At 39.0% G+C, this 16,862-nt stretch overlaps 1 protein-coding gene across 2 annotated transcripts in view; it reads left to right on the forward strand.

Annotated features, from left to right (window-relative positions):
* mtcl2 (microtubule crosslinking factor 2) overlaps nucleotides 1-16,862 on the forward strand; it is a 67,338-nt gene that overhangs the window by 27,331 nt on the left and 23,145 nt on the right. For both annotated transcript variants that reach the window (XM_077544609.1, XM_077544617.1), the window contains exon 5: nucleotides 14,976-15,038. In XM_077544609.1, coding sequence (XP_077400735.1) covers nucleotides 14,976-15,038 — 63 coding nt within the window. The remainder of the gene's footprint in view (nucleotides 1-14,975; nucleotides 15,039-16,862) is intronic.

Consider the following 16,862-nt stretch of genomic DNA (forward strand, 5'->3'; position numbering starts at 1 on the left):
AAATGTCCTATTGGTATCAGTACTTGGTATCGGTATGGGTGACTACTCAAGAATTCAGAACTCGTGTTGTATCGGTTTGAAAGAACGTTGTAAACCACAAAATGGATGGATGGATAATAGAACACATTGACATCATGCATTTTTACATCACCATTTTAAAGAATAAAGCATGTGTATAATGCTTCATCCAGAGCTTGTATTTATCTTTATCTTCAGTAGTTTTGTGTTTTGAAAACATTTCCCTCCAAACTCACTGAATAATGTGTCACTGTTGGTGCTTCACACACATGAACTTCCTTTAAGTTCATCTCCGCAATTGACTTCTTCCAGAAGGAAACTGCTCCTTGCTATTTCAGACTTTCAGGAAGTGCTGCCTATTGTTTTGGAGCGAGTAGAGCGCTGTAGAGAGATGGTAGCTAGCTACAGACTTTGCTGTGTGCCTTTACTGTATATGTGATTATGTTGATTGAATAGATGTTTGGTGGTTTAATCCCAGAATAGCTCTAAGAAACAATTTGATCACTCGTTTGTTTTCTCTTCTTTTTTTTGGGCTTATATTATTCTGGTCTGCAGCATGCAGGTCATGGCACCAGTGATTTTTCCTCATGGTGCGCAATTAAATCTGTGCACTCTCTCCAGGGACACGTGTGTTGTTAAATAGGTCAGTGCATCAAAGCAGCTGAATTTAAAGTGGCTTAGAGTGAGTGATTGATTAGATTAAAGATGGTGCAAGCAGAACAGAATCGCGTGCCTTCAAATGATCCCATTTCCCGCTAAGAGAAATACAGATCTTGATCGCTTTAGGAAAAGTTTTATCAGTTTGTAGTTTGAGGGTTGAAGTATCAACGCCTGTCACATTTGAAGTAAAAGCAAATTGATAGACATGTTGTCATTTTATCAATGAATCACCATCGATAAATGCAGTATGAAGCAGTCGAGCCGTATGATTGCACCCACACACACGCACACACAAAAGGCACTGCTTTACTGCATGACCTTTAAACGGGGACTTAAAACACACAATTACAGGTTTAATGTCATTTTAGGGGTATTTCCCTTTTCCCTATAGTCCTCATAACAGTGGACTGGTCGGCTATTATATGGAATTGCAAAATTTTGGGACATTTCAACTTAAACACACATACACATGTACTGTTTGTGTATGTGCATAATTATGTACACACACACACACGGTACTTGACAATGTAGCCATTAAGATGTGATTGGAGTGCAGATTACCTCACCTGTGGGAGGACAGATGGGTTCACTTAAAAGGTTTCACGATGGTCTCCTTATGGACCTTTTGTGTCTGCTGAGCACACACACTAAAATGTGTTCATCACACTTTACAGTACACTCCCTGCGTGGGAATAAAGTGATGGTCAATTGATTGTGATAATTATAGGCAGTATAACTGCGATTTGTTCCCCTTAAGACTTCATAATGTGCTTTAGTGCTGTTGTTGCGTGTGAGATTTTGTCTTTTTACAGAAATGTGTATGTGTGATGCCTGCGTGTGCTTTTTTGCTAAATTGAATGTTCTGGAAAGATGGAACATGGTAGCAGGCACAATAGGATTTTATATACTGTGTTTCAAGGCGGGCGGCACGGTGGCTGACTGGTTAGCACGTCCGCCTCCCAGTGCAGAGGACGTGAGATCAAGTCCGGGCTTCGGCCTTCCTGGGTGGAGTTTGCATGTTCTCCCCATGCTTGCGTGGGTTTCCTCTGGGAACTCCGGTTTCCTCCCACATTCCAAAGACATGCATGGCAGGTTAATTGAACACTCCAAATTGTCCATAGGTGTGATTGTGAGTATGGTTGTTCGTCTCTGTGTGCCCTGTGATTGTCTGGCAACCAGTTCAGGGTGTACCCCACCTACTGCCTGAAGCCAGCTGGGATAGGCTCCAGCACCCCCGCGACCCTTGTGAGGAAAAGCGGTCATGAAAATGGATGGATATTTCAAAGCCTATGTACAGATTCATTTCACTCCCCACCCTCATTTTGTGTGCAGACCTGGATAAAGCTGCTTTATTGCATTTGTACTTTATTACTTTTACTCACTAGCTTTCCATCTTCATTAGTGCTTCACGCCCGAGGCTGATTGTCTATGAGATGTTGCAGCCATCTGTGTTGTACTGCTGCTTTCTCTGTGACGGTAAACTAAGTAGGATAGAGCTGAATCAGTGACTGCATTTGCAGTATTTAAAATGAAAGAGACCGGTGCTGTTAAATGTAATGGATTCACACTTTTTTTTATCTGAGGCTATAGTTGGGACTGTGTATGTATTTCGCCTAATTGATCATCATCAATTAGCAGTTTAAAATTGCTCCTGTCAACTAAACCTCGTGCAAAGCCTGGTGATTATGTTGTAAGTTGAGGTTGTTTAGTAGCAAGCTGAGCAGTATCAAATTAGCTTTAGAAGTTAGCTACAATTTGATGCAGATTGGTGGAGATGAAAAATGCCCACATAAGTAAAGTGATTGATACACGCATCCCTCCCTTATTTATTTATCATTTACAGCATGTGTCTAGGCCTACACTTGATTATTTGTTTGACGGCAGAGAAATGCTGCATACAAAAACACTTTCAGTTGAAATGAAACATCAATGTTTTGATGCTTTTATAGGTCAGGAATTCTCTGACTTTGTTTATTGGCTGTGGATGAAAAGCTTTCATTCCAATGATTATCATTATATAATATGCTATTGAGTATTAAATATACTGTCTAGTCTACACTGCGATCATTTTACTCCCTCAGTGCCTTGCGTTCATCTTTTGTTTCCGATCCCCCTCCTCGTTCTCCCTCACTTGCTCTCGTCTTCTTTCCCCAGCTCTCCAATCACCCCTCCCCCTCCTTCATGTTGCTGCCATCGCCTCCCTTCACTGCTGTGTGACATCATCATTGTGCGCACGTCTCTTTTCGGGAAGAGTGGAGACGTGGAAAATGAGGAGCTGGCACCTCCGGCTAATGCTAGTCTGGCAGCTGCCCAGTTACTAAGGCGGCTACATGTACACTGGCGGTGTCATGTTTGTTGCTATGGTTACCTTGCAGTGTGATGTCCCACAGCTGCTGGCAGGGGAACTGCGCTAGACTGTTAAATGATTTCTTACACTGCTTTGGTAGGAAGTTAATCAGATTTTAATTGATTGATTTTAATTGTCTTAATTGTATCATGAACGTACTTTTCAGTATAATGCGCTTGATGTTCTTTACATACTGGTTTATATTTGTATCAAAGGCTCAGTGTAAGGCAGGACTTAATAACAGTGAAGACAGCACAGTCATTTGTGGGGTTCACCATGCATAATTTCTCATTTAAATACATCCTATTTATCTTTTTGTGTGTGATTGTTTAGAAGGTGGGATTGATGTCGTATTTGCGATGTCTTTCTCCATCGGCTATTTTTCACCCACAACGAGATGTTAATTAGTGGGATGGTCAAAGTGAAACCCACAAAATGTTGGTGACACGAATCCAGATGAAACGTGCACCACTGTTACACCGATACCAAACACATACATCAAAATAACACTTTAAAAACTATAGAGTTATGGCACGAGTGGGTGTTTTTATATAGTACTATGAATCATATGGTAATATGATGCACAGCTCTACACAGCCCGTGTAGGGCATGACTGGCTCATTTTCTCGTTTATGATGCTGGAGAGTGGGGCGGGATGGTTCAACTCCGATCATAAAAATGCTTCTTAGGTGAATATATTAGTTTTATTGCTGGTTAGAAACAAGATCACAGAGGTACAAGGTGCAAAATAACATTCATGTAGCCTAAATAAATCGAAAATTAATTTGACTAATTTCTCCAGGACTGTTAACGGAACGGTTAAGGGTGGAGCTTATCGATACTCCGGTCTTCAATTATTCAGCCCTGAAGCACACTTAGTGCTGGGGCTTGGCACCCATCCCTATTTTTAAGGTCCCAAAGTTGTCCCTAAACTTTTTTTTATTTCACATTTTCCACATAGTCCGTTGGATGAACAATCTATCTATGGCCTTAATGGGTCTTTCTATCCACTTTATACACTTCCATTTGTTTTCTAATCATTAAGTTATGTAACAGGGGCAAAAAACAGAAAGAAAAGCACTGTTCTCTCCATGCCCCTCGTCCTCTATTTCCACACTCTAACTCTCCTCTCACGGATGAGCAGATTATATGAAAGATGCTGAGTGGTACAGACAGTCCACTCTCATTGGATCAGGAGGAAGAACGAATGTACCCGTTAACTGGAACATTTCTGTATGTGGAAATTTTTTCTGTTGGGCTTCGACAGTACTCAGCAAAAAATCTCAAATAAAGCACAAAGCACAACATCTAAAAAAAGTCTAATTTGACACAATGCAATTTGTTTTTTAAAAGTCAAGTAAAATGTTTAATTTACTGTCTTGATTTTGTTAAAAAATAGTATTGCAGGAGCAGGAACATTGATTGAAATGTATTACAGCAGTTCAATGTCCTTTAAAAAGGTTATTGTTTGCACAATTACCATTTACAGTATACTGTACAGTGATGGTGTGTGTGTGTGGTATGTTGCAAATGTGCTCACTTGAGTGGATGACTCTGTAAATCTGCAGTAAAAGAGATTTATCTCCTTTCGCATACTGGTAGAGGACACTACTGGACCATGACCACAGGTCATTTCCAGTGAGATCACTTTATTAATAGTGAGATGAACTAGGATTTTCCCACTCTGAGTAACTTTTTTTAATTTAATTTTTTAGATGGACACAGGATGATGACAGAGGCAATCAAAAATTGCTCAAATTGATTGGGAAAAAAATGTGAAGGAAATTTACTTAACAGATGAATTCATCTTTTAAATGACAGCGTGACATTAGACAAGTTTCCCTGATTCGTTTTGTTGTCGACCGATGAATGAGAATGGTAATAGAATAGATTAATTAGAAAAGTAATAGACAATACAAAAAACACCTAAATGAGATTTTCCTCTTGTTATTACTTTAATAATATGAGGTTCCACAGCGTAAATAGCTATATTGCTCCATCTTCTGATCAGATTGGGGATCAGTTATCGTTTTGTTTTTTGTTTTGTTTCTTAACTTGCTGATCTGTGATCGGCCCAAAATCCATTCTCATTGACATTTCTTGCTTCTATACTTTTTTGTTTGCTTATTTTTTATATTTGATGCCTCCCCAACTGTAGCTCCTTCTTCTACTTCGACTTTGTATGTATTTTGTCATTTGTAGTCAAACGCTGATAGCATTATTCCCCAACCTCCCTACCAAGTAGACATGCATGCGGCACTCTTAATTGGGCTTACTATTGTTTTTGGAAGCTGTCAGGTGAGATGCATTGTGTGTTGCAGCAGACCATGATCGTTTTTTTTTTCACAAGAGAAAGGATTGTGGGTTTTCAACAATTATTTATTTTCGTCGGATTGCAAAAAAACTAATTTTCTGTGTGTGTTATTGTCCTCCAAGAAACTGCAGCCATAAACAGCCGCATAGCGTTTGTTAGTCTTTTTTGTATGTAATCAGGGATGTTTTACATCTCCCGCTTTCACAGTCAGACAGCATGTCAATACTCTGACCGGTTTAAAGCTCATTAAGTTGATTTATGCACACATGTGCCTGTGCTGAATTGTGTGTGGTTGCAGGCCAGCTTCTGTGTTATTTTGACTCTGCATTTGGTCTGCAGTCTGACTGTAACTAGGTCGGCTCAGGTCAAAGTGAGCCGTGTGTGCGTCCTTTGCTTTCATTCCCAATTTTGATGTCATTTTAAATAACAGTGGACTTCATTACTTTTCATTTTCATTCAGTTCTAAAACAAATCTCAAATATTCAATTAGATTTGGGATTTGTTGTGAAATGTGAAATAAACTTGAAGAAAGAAAGTAAGACAAATGCCAACCACTGTTGAGCAATAAAATAAGGCTACTCGGACTTACTGTGCTGTTTCCTTGGCAACCTGGGGCAATGGTAGCCATACAAAGACAAAGACAGTTCAGGAAAAAATTAAGACAGATAGATTCACGCTAATAAAAGTACTCAGGAGTCAGGACATTGTGGAGTATCACATTATCTGTCACGGTGCAGTAGCACTACATCAGAGTTAGATACATATACTGCAAATGTCTGCACCATCGTCCATTTATTTTTTCCACTGCAAAAAATAGATCATTCCTACTACAGGTTTGCATGGTAGACTGGTACACCAAAAGTGATGTGATATTGTACTGGGTAAAATGCATTGATACCAAATTTTTAGCACTGGTGCTTCTGCGTAATTTCCAAGATAGCAAACAAAAAAATGGACAAAGTGTGCTTGCTTCAAGCTATTTGCTATTTGTCACTGGTGTAAAATAAGCATTTGTATGTTGAATGCTTCCCGGACCCCACACAATAACAAGCAAGTGTGGAGGGACACCACCTGAACAAAAGTCAAATCCATGATACAATACAACTCTCTAAACTGCGTACTAAAACAAAAAAATAATCATTGTATATATAAACACCCAAATGTTAAGTGAAACCATACAATAACAATAGTCTGCTGCAGTAGCTATATGCTAACATATAATGTGAAACACCATAGATGGGCTAGCAACAATTAGCAGCAATTTTATGGTATTTATAAACCTTCAAACAACTGATACTTTAACACGTTTGAAGCAGCTCCCAGCTTCAGAGCTACGACTCATTACGATATATCGATTATCACATTGTACTGTGATACAGTTGATATTGTTGACAAAGTGTCATAATAATATCAAAATGTGAATTATTCAGCGACTCCCACTATTTATCTAATACAGAGTGTTTGAGCATTTGTCAAAATTAAGTCTCCAGTCTCATAAATGCCAAGGCAGGGGGCTGGCCTATTTTTCCTCCATATTTGTCTTGATAGTTGGAATAAACCTTCCAGAGCGCATCTTGCATTGTCTATTGCAGGAAATTATGCTACGATTTATAATGTAGGCCCTGTAGAAAAACAGCTGGATGCTCGCTATTAATCCTGCCGCTTCAGCTTAATTAGCCTAGGAAGGAACAGCAAGACCTTCCCATTGTTTCCTATAAAGCTGCTGAAGGAGCCTCTGAGGCGCACGTATTACGTGAGCCTGCTTATGCAGCGTTTGATCTATTTTGTAAACAGATCAAACCCTCACCCAAAGGTTGCCAGTGGTCTGTCAGCTCCGTCAGAGCCGCCCTTTTTTCTGCTCCCACGTCATAACGTCAGACAGAAGCAACATCTTAACAGTCGTGTGATAGAGCACTTTTTAAATTGCCATGACATGGACTAATTGAATGAATGCAAACAATCACGCAAGAAGACATTGCTGTTAGCAAAATAGAGCAAAATGTGAGCCATTGCTTCTCATCATAATGTGGGAAAAAATTCTTAAGGCTTCCTCAGCGTCCAATCAGATGGCTCTGATGTCTTTACCTATAGAGTGCTAGTGAACGCCATTAGGGGCCATATTTGCATACTCATTATCATTTTATTAGCGACAAGTTGATAAACATGTTTCATTATACTCAATTTCATTTAATTTTCATTTATTTCAGGCAACAACTTACAGTTGAACACAGGAGCAACAATTAATACTCTAGTTTCATAATATGAGCAATATATTATAATAATTGCCCCCCGATGAAGTGGTGAATATCAGAGTGTGCACAACCACAGACATGCATCTACATTGAGCAGATGGAGATTGTATGTTTTTGGAAAGGCTTTTGTTGTGTGCTGATGTCCTCCCTCACATATGGTTTGTTGGCAGCTCATGCATCTGCCATAATGAGAGTGGGGGCGGAGGATGATGGAGAGCATTTCAAAACAATGTTTTATTTCCCACGAGGGTTTAATAGGAAACCATATAAAAGCTCAAGTGCTATTATCTTTGCATGTGGACAATTTTCCAGCACCATGGGAATCACTACAACCAAAATTACTGTGAAAATATGAATTTTGCCATAATTTGAAAGCGTTGTTATAATCGGATGGTTTTAGTTTTTTATGTACTACTTATTTGGCAGGTATGGATAAACTGGAAATGTTGTCCACCCATAAAAGGACATCCTTCCCAAGTTATGGGCTTGGTTATCTTTACTCACTTAAGTTATCAATAACACGTTTTCTATAGAGCATAACAAGCTGTAGCCTAATTGACCTCCTCATCACGCCCATTTTTACCCTGCATGCATCCTTTCCATGGCCTTCTCCCATCTCATTACCGCTTCCTTTTTGTACTTTCATTAATATGCTGCCGTTGGGTGGCTTGGTGACAGGCTTCTGATGCCGTCACCGTGGCAACGTATTTGGTGCATGGCTGCTGGGGGTTTAAATGGATGCTGGTTCACACTTCCTACTTACTGTTTCATTTCATTTCCTCGATCTCATTCCTAACATTATGTACATATTGTGTAGCAGAAAATATATAAAAGGAAAAAAAGTACTGAATAAACACGTTATCATGTACGGGTAGTTTAAAGAGTGGAGTATTAAATCTGAATGAATTGTATCTATTACATCCGTGAGGTGAGAGGTTATGGCTATTTTGTAGTTTGATTATTACTTACTTGCTTACTTAGTTACATTGTTCATACTGGAAATCTTGACACAGGTGTTGAGTCGACCAAATAATATATTTTCCCCTTTTGCCAGCTACAGGAGGCCACATGGGACAGTGATCCACCAAATCCAACAGATGCGGATAGAATCTAAGTAAAAGCTGTGTGTTGTAGGCTTGTAGCCATGGACTTATATATGACTGGACTGTCGAATTGGACCCTTGCGGCTGAAGCCGGAGGGAAGCCATCTTACGTTGCCATGTTTACTGATAACTTTTGTTATTTTTTTCCCCCGCTGAAAACACTGTTATTCTGTGTATGTTTTACGCTTGGCTCCCTCTATGGAGTAATGAGAGCTTTGTAAAGAGCGAACGTCACTGTTCGCATTGACCATTCGAAGTATATTATCTCAAATTCTCAATATTGTGAATTCACAGAGCTTAGGTTTACATTTCAGCGATTTTTTTTTTCCTGAGGGGCTTTACTTTCACTTGATTGTTGACAACATGATGCAGACAAATCTTTGAGTAGCACACGGACTGGAGTAAGATCACTGGTGTAAAGTTCAGTCCATTTACCATTCATAAGAAAAAAAAAATCCTTCTTTCTCTTAGCAATGAAACTTATATCTAAACCAAGGTTTGATTAAATAAATAAACTGTCTTGCCTAAATGCAAAGTCATTAGAACACTGAGACCCTTTGTGTAACCCTCTGCCAAAACAAGCAGACCAATTAAAATTTTGGGGTTTTGTGGACTATCTTCCCTGCAGTGAACATGAAGGAGCAATAGGACCCTGAGGTGGAAAGAAGAAAGGTGGGGCATACTGCATACTGACTCCTCATTACCAGTCCTTTGTTGCAAACAGTTCTGTTGGCATTGTAGGCATATAGTGGGGTTCACGCACAAGAAAACATTCGTATAAATACTTTGCATAATAAGAGACAATTTATGGACGACATAGAGAGAATTCCAATCAATATGCAACGTATAGTATTGTAGAAATGACTGTTCATTTGTGCAAGGTCACAGTGTTTGGAGGCACAAACACACAGGCACACAAAAGCTTGTCTCTAATAGAAGGGGTTGAAAGTGAACCGAGCGATGCTAACAAAGAACTGCAACTACTCCCCCCTCATCCTTATTTTTGTCCCCCTCTTCCTCACCTTGCATCCTTTGTTCCGTCTCGCTCTCTGAAGATTCTTGTTTGTGCCTTTTTATTCATTTCTGTGCTTGTTCTTGTTGTGAAAGAACAAGATAAAAAAGACAAGTGATAAGTATTGATGGTGGAAAGAGAGAAGGAACACTGAACATAGTAGTGATGCTCTTGAACATGCGTGCAAGCGTACACAATGCATACCATGTGTGGAATGCGTGCAAATGTGTGTAGTGTGCTAATGCTATGGTAATGGCCACACTTAAGAGATGTGGAGGCAGGCTAATCATTGTGTTATTTCATCCCAACATTTACAGTACAGTATGGTAAATAGGTACAGTTCCGTATATTCACCTTTTCCACAATTTATTTTACAGAGTCATCCCAAAATGAAATATATATTTTTGTCCCCCTCCGAATTCTACACACACAACATCTCAGAATGAAAATGTTAATTTTGTGTGTGTGTGTGCAAATTCAAAACATAAACAATTACTGGGCGCCGGCTGGGCCACTCAAGGACATTCACAGAGTTGCCCTGAAGCTACTGCTTTGTTATCTTGGCTGTGTGCTTAGGATTGTACTCCTTTTGGAAAGTAAACCTTCGTCTGAGGTCCTGCGCGTTCTGGAGCAGGTTTTCACCCAGGATGTCTCTGTACATTGTTGCATTCATCTATCCTTCAATCTAGATTAGTTTCCCAGTTTCTATGACTGAATAACATCCGCACAGCATGATGCTACGACCATCATGCTTCACTGTAAGGATGGTATTGGTCAGGTGATGAGCAGAGCTTCCTTTCCTTCAAACATGACGCTTGGCAGTCATGCCAAAGAGTTCAATCTTTGTCTCATCAGACCACAGAATGTCCTAACTACCCAGCCAACGAAAGCGGCTCCTCTTATTCCCTTTAGAATTTGTCTCAGTACATGTACATGTTAAGCATGAATATGAATTTTAGGATTAATACAGAATCATAGTCTAACATACTGAGTGAAAATTGTGTTGTTGTTGTTTTTTGCTTATCCTAGTGAGTCAAGGCAGTTACAAATGCTATTTTTGGCATCCACGTCACACTGTGAAAATGAACAAGGTGGTCACTAACAGAATACTAACCCTCATAGTACAGGATGCCAAGCAGGCCAATGGGTATATCTGCATAATATCTGGGGACATGAGATTGCTATAATACAATGCTGTTATATAGACCTTACATTTTCTCTTTTGGCTTTGAACTGCATCTGCAGGAATTGCAATGTCGCAGGAGACAACCAGACTTTGTTGACAGTTAAAAAATAAAAGAAAAGAAAAAAGGAAAGAAAAAAAACTGTTAATTTCCCACTTCAGCACTAGCGGGTTGTTTCCAACTGTGTTTAAGCGGCATGCACGCTCACTAATAAGCAGAACAAACAGGATTTGTAATTAAAAGTGCTGCTGTTGCTTAGCAGACTACAACAGATATCATGCCTGACACTGAATTTGCATGCAGGCAATGCAACATGCTAATGTTACTGACAGGCTACCCGCAAGTAGCCTAGCAAACCACACCCACTTTCTTTTTGTGGGTCTGGACAGGCGGCCATGGACAGCGATTCGGCTTCGTCCGAAAACAGGACGGCCCAATCAAATTTGTCTATTTGCGTGACGTCGTCTTCGTGACCAACGTCATTCTTCAGTCATCAAGTTTTCCCCGCAACAACGTCATTCACTACTGTCTCTCTTCAGCTAGTAACCATGTTGGATTTTTTACTCCATCTCCGCAATAAATAAAAGACTTCAACGAATCTGTTTCTGATGTCACATCCGCTCTTCGCTCATTGGTTCAGTCCACTGTCTGTTAGCTCAGGTTTCCCCCGCCTCAGAAATGCAACTGATAGGGAGGTTGACCAGACTCACTCTCCGGCAAAGCCGCGAGTGAGGGGATTTCCAGGCTAAGCCGCAGGTGCTTTAAAGTCTTTGCATTTCAATTCTTGAAAAGTGCTTACAATTGTGCTTTTTAAATTGTACAAATGAACTTAAATTGAGTGAAACTTTCGCTTGTGACATATAGCCATACCTGTAAACACTTTGCTTGTAAGATGGATAAATAACAGTGTTTTGATGTAGCTATTATAACTTAAAATTTTATCACCAAACAACTTCTTAACATCACATGATAAGGTGCAATAGTCATTTTGAATATCAGTATATAGTGGCAAAATATCCCACTGACCAGATGTAAGGTGCTAATCTTGAAGATGGCTGCATGGAAATGCTTAAATATCTGGAAGAAAAAAAACATTAGCTATAAGTGCAATAATTATTGTGGTAAGTATTAATATAATATAAAAAATACATTAAAATGATATCATATACTGCTTCCCTTGTTGTACAAACAGCTATTTAAATGGGGAAAATTCAATTACAATGTAGATGAGTTTAGTTTGTTAAGCCTAAAAATATGAAGCAATAAGGGAACAAAATTATGTTTTGTTTGTCTGCTCTCGTTTCGTTGCCCTTTGCCGCCCTGGTGCAAATTAAGTTCTTTGCCTCTCTCATCGCCCCTGCCTTTCTCTGTGTGGGCTTCCATTCGCGTACAGACACAAAAAACGCACATGGTGACACAATTAGTTATGCAACATGTTGTGAGACGAGCTCTTCAGACTGCACAGAGACGAGGTGCGACACTTTGCATACATTTTCCTGACATAAATCCACACAATCTTGGTACAAACTTTCACTCCTTATTTTCCTCGGTCCCATTTGATCTTTTCATTGCACTCAGAGAGAGAGGGAGAGAGCGAGAGAGACATATCACCATATCAAATCATCCTGAAGCCTCTATCTATTTCACAATGAAGTCACTACCTATTTTCTATACTGCTAAGTGACCGACCAAAATAAAACATCTCTCAACAGCAGCAACATTTCTGCTTAGTCATCCACATGACTACTGGTGGTCCAGTGGGATACTCACAACCATAAACGGACCATAAACAGTACTGTGATGAAATATGACCAAATAGCACAAGAAACCACCAGGCACTGCTGGGAAATTTTAAAAAGTAAAATGTTATCATATTTCATGTAAATAAAGCTGTCTTCATCACTTAAAGAGTAACTGTAGACCTGAAGGCAATGTGAGAACCAGCATGGGGTCATCACCTACTGCATATGTGTTTCTATACGTGATGAATAATTAATAGCAAATATATTTAAAATAAAATCCTTCATCCTTAGATAAAAGAAGAAGATCAGCACCCAAAACTGAAAATGGACTTGAATGGAATGAGAAAAGGCAGGAAAGCCGTAATTTGCAAAAATGAGAACTAAACAAACTAAATATAGTATGTACTGTACCTGAGTAAAAGATGAAGGAAAAGGTGCATTAAAATATAGCAAGTATAAAGATCTTCATATAATTTTTATAGTAAAACGTGTTCCATAGAATATTCCATATACAATTCAAATGCATCTGGTCCCTGAAAGCATCCTGATGAATTATTTAACTGATAGACTCACTTCAATTAAATTCTCCATAAAAAAAATATTAAGCTTGATATGGACATACATATGCAGTAGTTTCTGCTGCTGCACCAATTGCCCGGCACATGAATATTGCACGATTTGCACATCCTTTGAAGATGTTCTAAATATACATGTACTGTAACTTTGTACAGTAGAGCATATTGCATAATCCATTCATGTGCATTATAATTCCCTTTTCAAGTGTTTCCACTGCTATACAATTACGTAGCCTTGCAGCCACTCAAATTCACAGTGAGTATAATTTATATTAATTTCATTGACTTTCTTATGTGTTGCACAGACTCAAAGAGATGAGCCAACCGGCCTTGTTGTTTAAAAGTCAAGAACTGGACGAGTAAGACTCTGTGATGCCAGAATTGTGTCAAATATTGTGCCCTAACGCTACTCAGCCGAAAGCCTGATCAAGTTCAACTTCTAGCCAGAATCGATGATCCCATTAACAGGCAGGCTTATTGATGAGCCATTTAAGAGCCATAGACTGTCCGCACTGTGATAAATATAGCGTAAAGTGGGTTTGGGGGCACAAGGGGTAACAGTTTTTGAGAACGTATTGGAAGGGAAGAACAGTGTGATGCAAAAAATGAAAAGGTCAGCATGTTGCCAAAAGAGTGATGAAGGGTTAAGGAGAATTGAACCTTCGGGATGGGCAGAGAATGAGCAGAAAAGAGGGAAGCGAGGAGCTACTCAAACCTGTGGAAAAGAAAAGAAAAAACAAGGCAATGCTTTAAATGCTGACGATGTAAAAGTTGCACTCCTCTAACATTGACTTGAAGCAAATCGTTTGGGAAAACACAAGGTTGGAAAAAACACCTCTATTATTTTTATTTATTTTTATTTTTCTGTCCTCCCCTTCCGTCCCTCCCACCGTTTTCCTCTTTTGTTGTTGTCCATTGCAGAGTAGCTTGTTTCCATGGAAACACAAGAGAGCCGTGATAAGCTTACTCGGCAGTGTGTGTGTTACGTGTGTGTGTGCTGAAGTGAATACAGGATGATGATTTATGAGTGTGTAATATGCTGAGCAGACACTTGGATGAACAGGCTGGTGTCTGTGACAAGAGTAGTTCATTAGCAACGTGAAGCAGTATTTGTAAGATTTCATCAGCTGGCTTTGAAATAGATTTTTTGTTTTTCATCTTCTATCGCTACTTCAAACTGTGTTGGATCAATGATCCAGAGGGAGATAGAACTGCAATACAGCTGTGGTTCCTCCTGCCAGTATTGTGTCATGTTATTGCTCCAAACAGTGTTGCCCTGGTGATAAGCACCGCCATGGCGATGATTATGTGCATAGCAATGACGACTGTACAACTAAAGGCCTGCTCAGTGTGTGGGTATGTGTGTGTGTTATTGTTTTCGTGGCTGTATGGTTCATTACATATAAATTGAAAACACACTGAAGAAGTAACAGTTTTAAAAATATATATATATTTTCAAAGTTTAAAATCAATATTTTTCAGTTATCTAGTAAAATATAATTCCATTTGATCAGCTATGTTGTTTGATTGGTTAGTTAGCGTCTGCATGCATAGGGGTCAAGTGGGAGAGTGAATCAGAATGGGCTGCTGGGACAAAAGCACCCTGTTCTGTGTTGTGCATTACCACCACCTAAAGGACTGGAGTGGAACAGTATTGTATTCATTATATAGTTAAACGTCATCAATGAAAAACAAAGTGCATTGCTGATCATGTGCATAAACATAATGATGAGTAGTCTGAATATAACTTTGCCACTCTCACTTTCAGAACTCTCAGAAGAAAAGAGCAGCGCGACCCAACAACAAACCTGACAAGAAGCTCGCCCCACAGGTAACGCACTCGATAAAATAAATGGTGCAGAAGGACAGGCTGATTTATTGGCATTGAATGTCAATCAATTAATCAAAAAAAGCCTTTACTTAACCAGAAAGTAAAACCCAGTGGGACTGAGGTATCACTCTCAAGGGTGGGCCGGCCAAGACGATGAGTCAACTCTGAAAGTCTTTCCAGGAAAAAGGGCCAAAAGTTAAAAAAAAAAAAAAAAAAGCTTTTCTCTTCCTGGCCTCAGTCCGCATGGATGGCACTTTAAAACACACGCTACTGGATCTGAGATTTGTGAAATTTTCAATCACGACATTGGAGAAGATATAACGTGGCACATTTATTAGGAATTGACTTATGCAAAAAAGTATACCAGTGCTGCAGCTTGCGTTTAGCAAATGATGACCAACCAAATAAGTAGGAAAGATTACAGTGAGCCAGTGAGGTGTCCTACATGCTGAGTTTGTAATAAATTAGAGCTGCATGACAGAGTGGGTCGAGTTTAGCTGGGGCAGTGGAACAAGAAAATGTATAAGCTATGTCATCATAATCCATTTGTGACAGAAAAAGGCTCATAACCAGAGAAGAAGAAGAAGAAAAGCATCAATTTTAGCCGATAAAAAGAAACCAACTGTGAACTTGAGGTTCTTGACTAATGCACTGACATGATATATAAAATCTGGATTGTTGTCCAGCCAGATGCCAAGATGTTTGTATGTCTCAACAAACCCAATATGAGTAAATAGAGAAGTTAGAGGTAGTTGACTTAGGTGGATCAAATACAATTGCGTTGGTTTTTCTAGCAATCAATAATATTTAGAGATGAGCGATTACGTATCGGTATCGAGCCGATATAGGGCATTACAGTATGTCAAGGTATCGGTACTCGTAACAGCCAGTACTGGTATTGTGGCTTTTTTTTTTCATGTTATTTTAAGGAAAAAATCTATATTGGGATACAGTATATACAGTATCAGGTTTTTCTTTAAAATGATTTGTCATTGGGGGGTTTTGGCCAAATTGTATGTATCAATAGTGGTATTGATGACTTCAAGAGTTGAGTACTCGTACTGATATTAGCCTGAAAAAAAGTCCCAAAAGTCATCTTTAATAATCTTTATACTCTATAAAGTAATAAATAGTAGAACATGCTGGTAGGAAACAAAATCAGACTCTAAATTTGAAACAGCAGCATCAAGAGAGAGCAAATGACTGCAAAACTGTACCGTCAGCATACATATGATACTGTGAGTAATCTGATGTACCACCTTGTATGTTACCCACACATAGAAGAAAGAGAAGTGGTCCTAAAATTGAACACTGTGGAATATAATCACTTTATAATAAAAGGAAAATATGGCATGCAATTGTTGGAAAAGTAAGTGAACAAGAAGTTAGAATGACATCATACAAAAAAGTTAAATGCCGCATCATATTTCAAATGGACTATTTCCCAGCAGCATGTGTATGAAAATAGCACAGGCCGCTGCAATTAAATTCGCATGCAAAAACGCTTGGAGTGATGTACTCCACAAAATATGGTGGACAAGCTGTACTGCAAATGTGCCATTTTGCCTTGATTTCAAAACAGATCAGGATTAAATTTCCATTCTAATCATATTATTTATCCCCAAAAACTGCTACTAAAACCGTGCAAAACTCTTGTGAGAACAGGTTCACAAATACAGTGTGGTATATTTTGCATATAGTATTCATGTATCATTTAAATCATTGCAATTAAGATATTATGAGATAGAGTTGATGAGTGCGTTTTGCAGTATAGGAATCATTGTGCTCTTGTTTTGCACTATATTTAGGCCTACACAACATCAC

The sequence above is a fragment of the Vanacampus margaritifer genome, chromosome 1 (genome assembly GCF_051991255.1).
Source record: "Vanacampus margaritifer isolate UIUO_Vmar chromosome 1, RoL_Vmar_1.0, whole genome shotgun sequence".
Taxonomy (NCBI): domain Eukaryota; kingdom Metazoa; phylum Chordata; class Actinopteri; order Syngnathiformes; family Syngnathidae; genus Vanacampus; species Vanacampus margaritifer.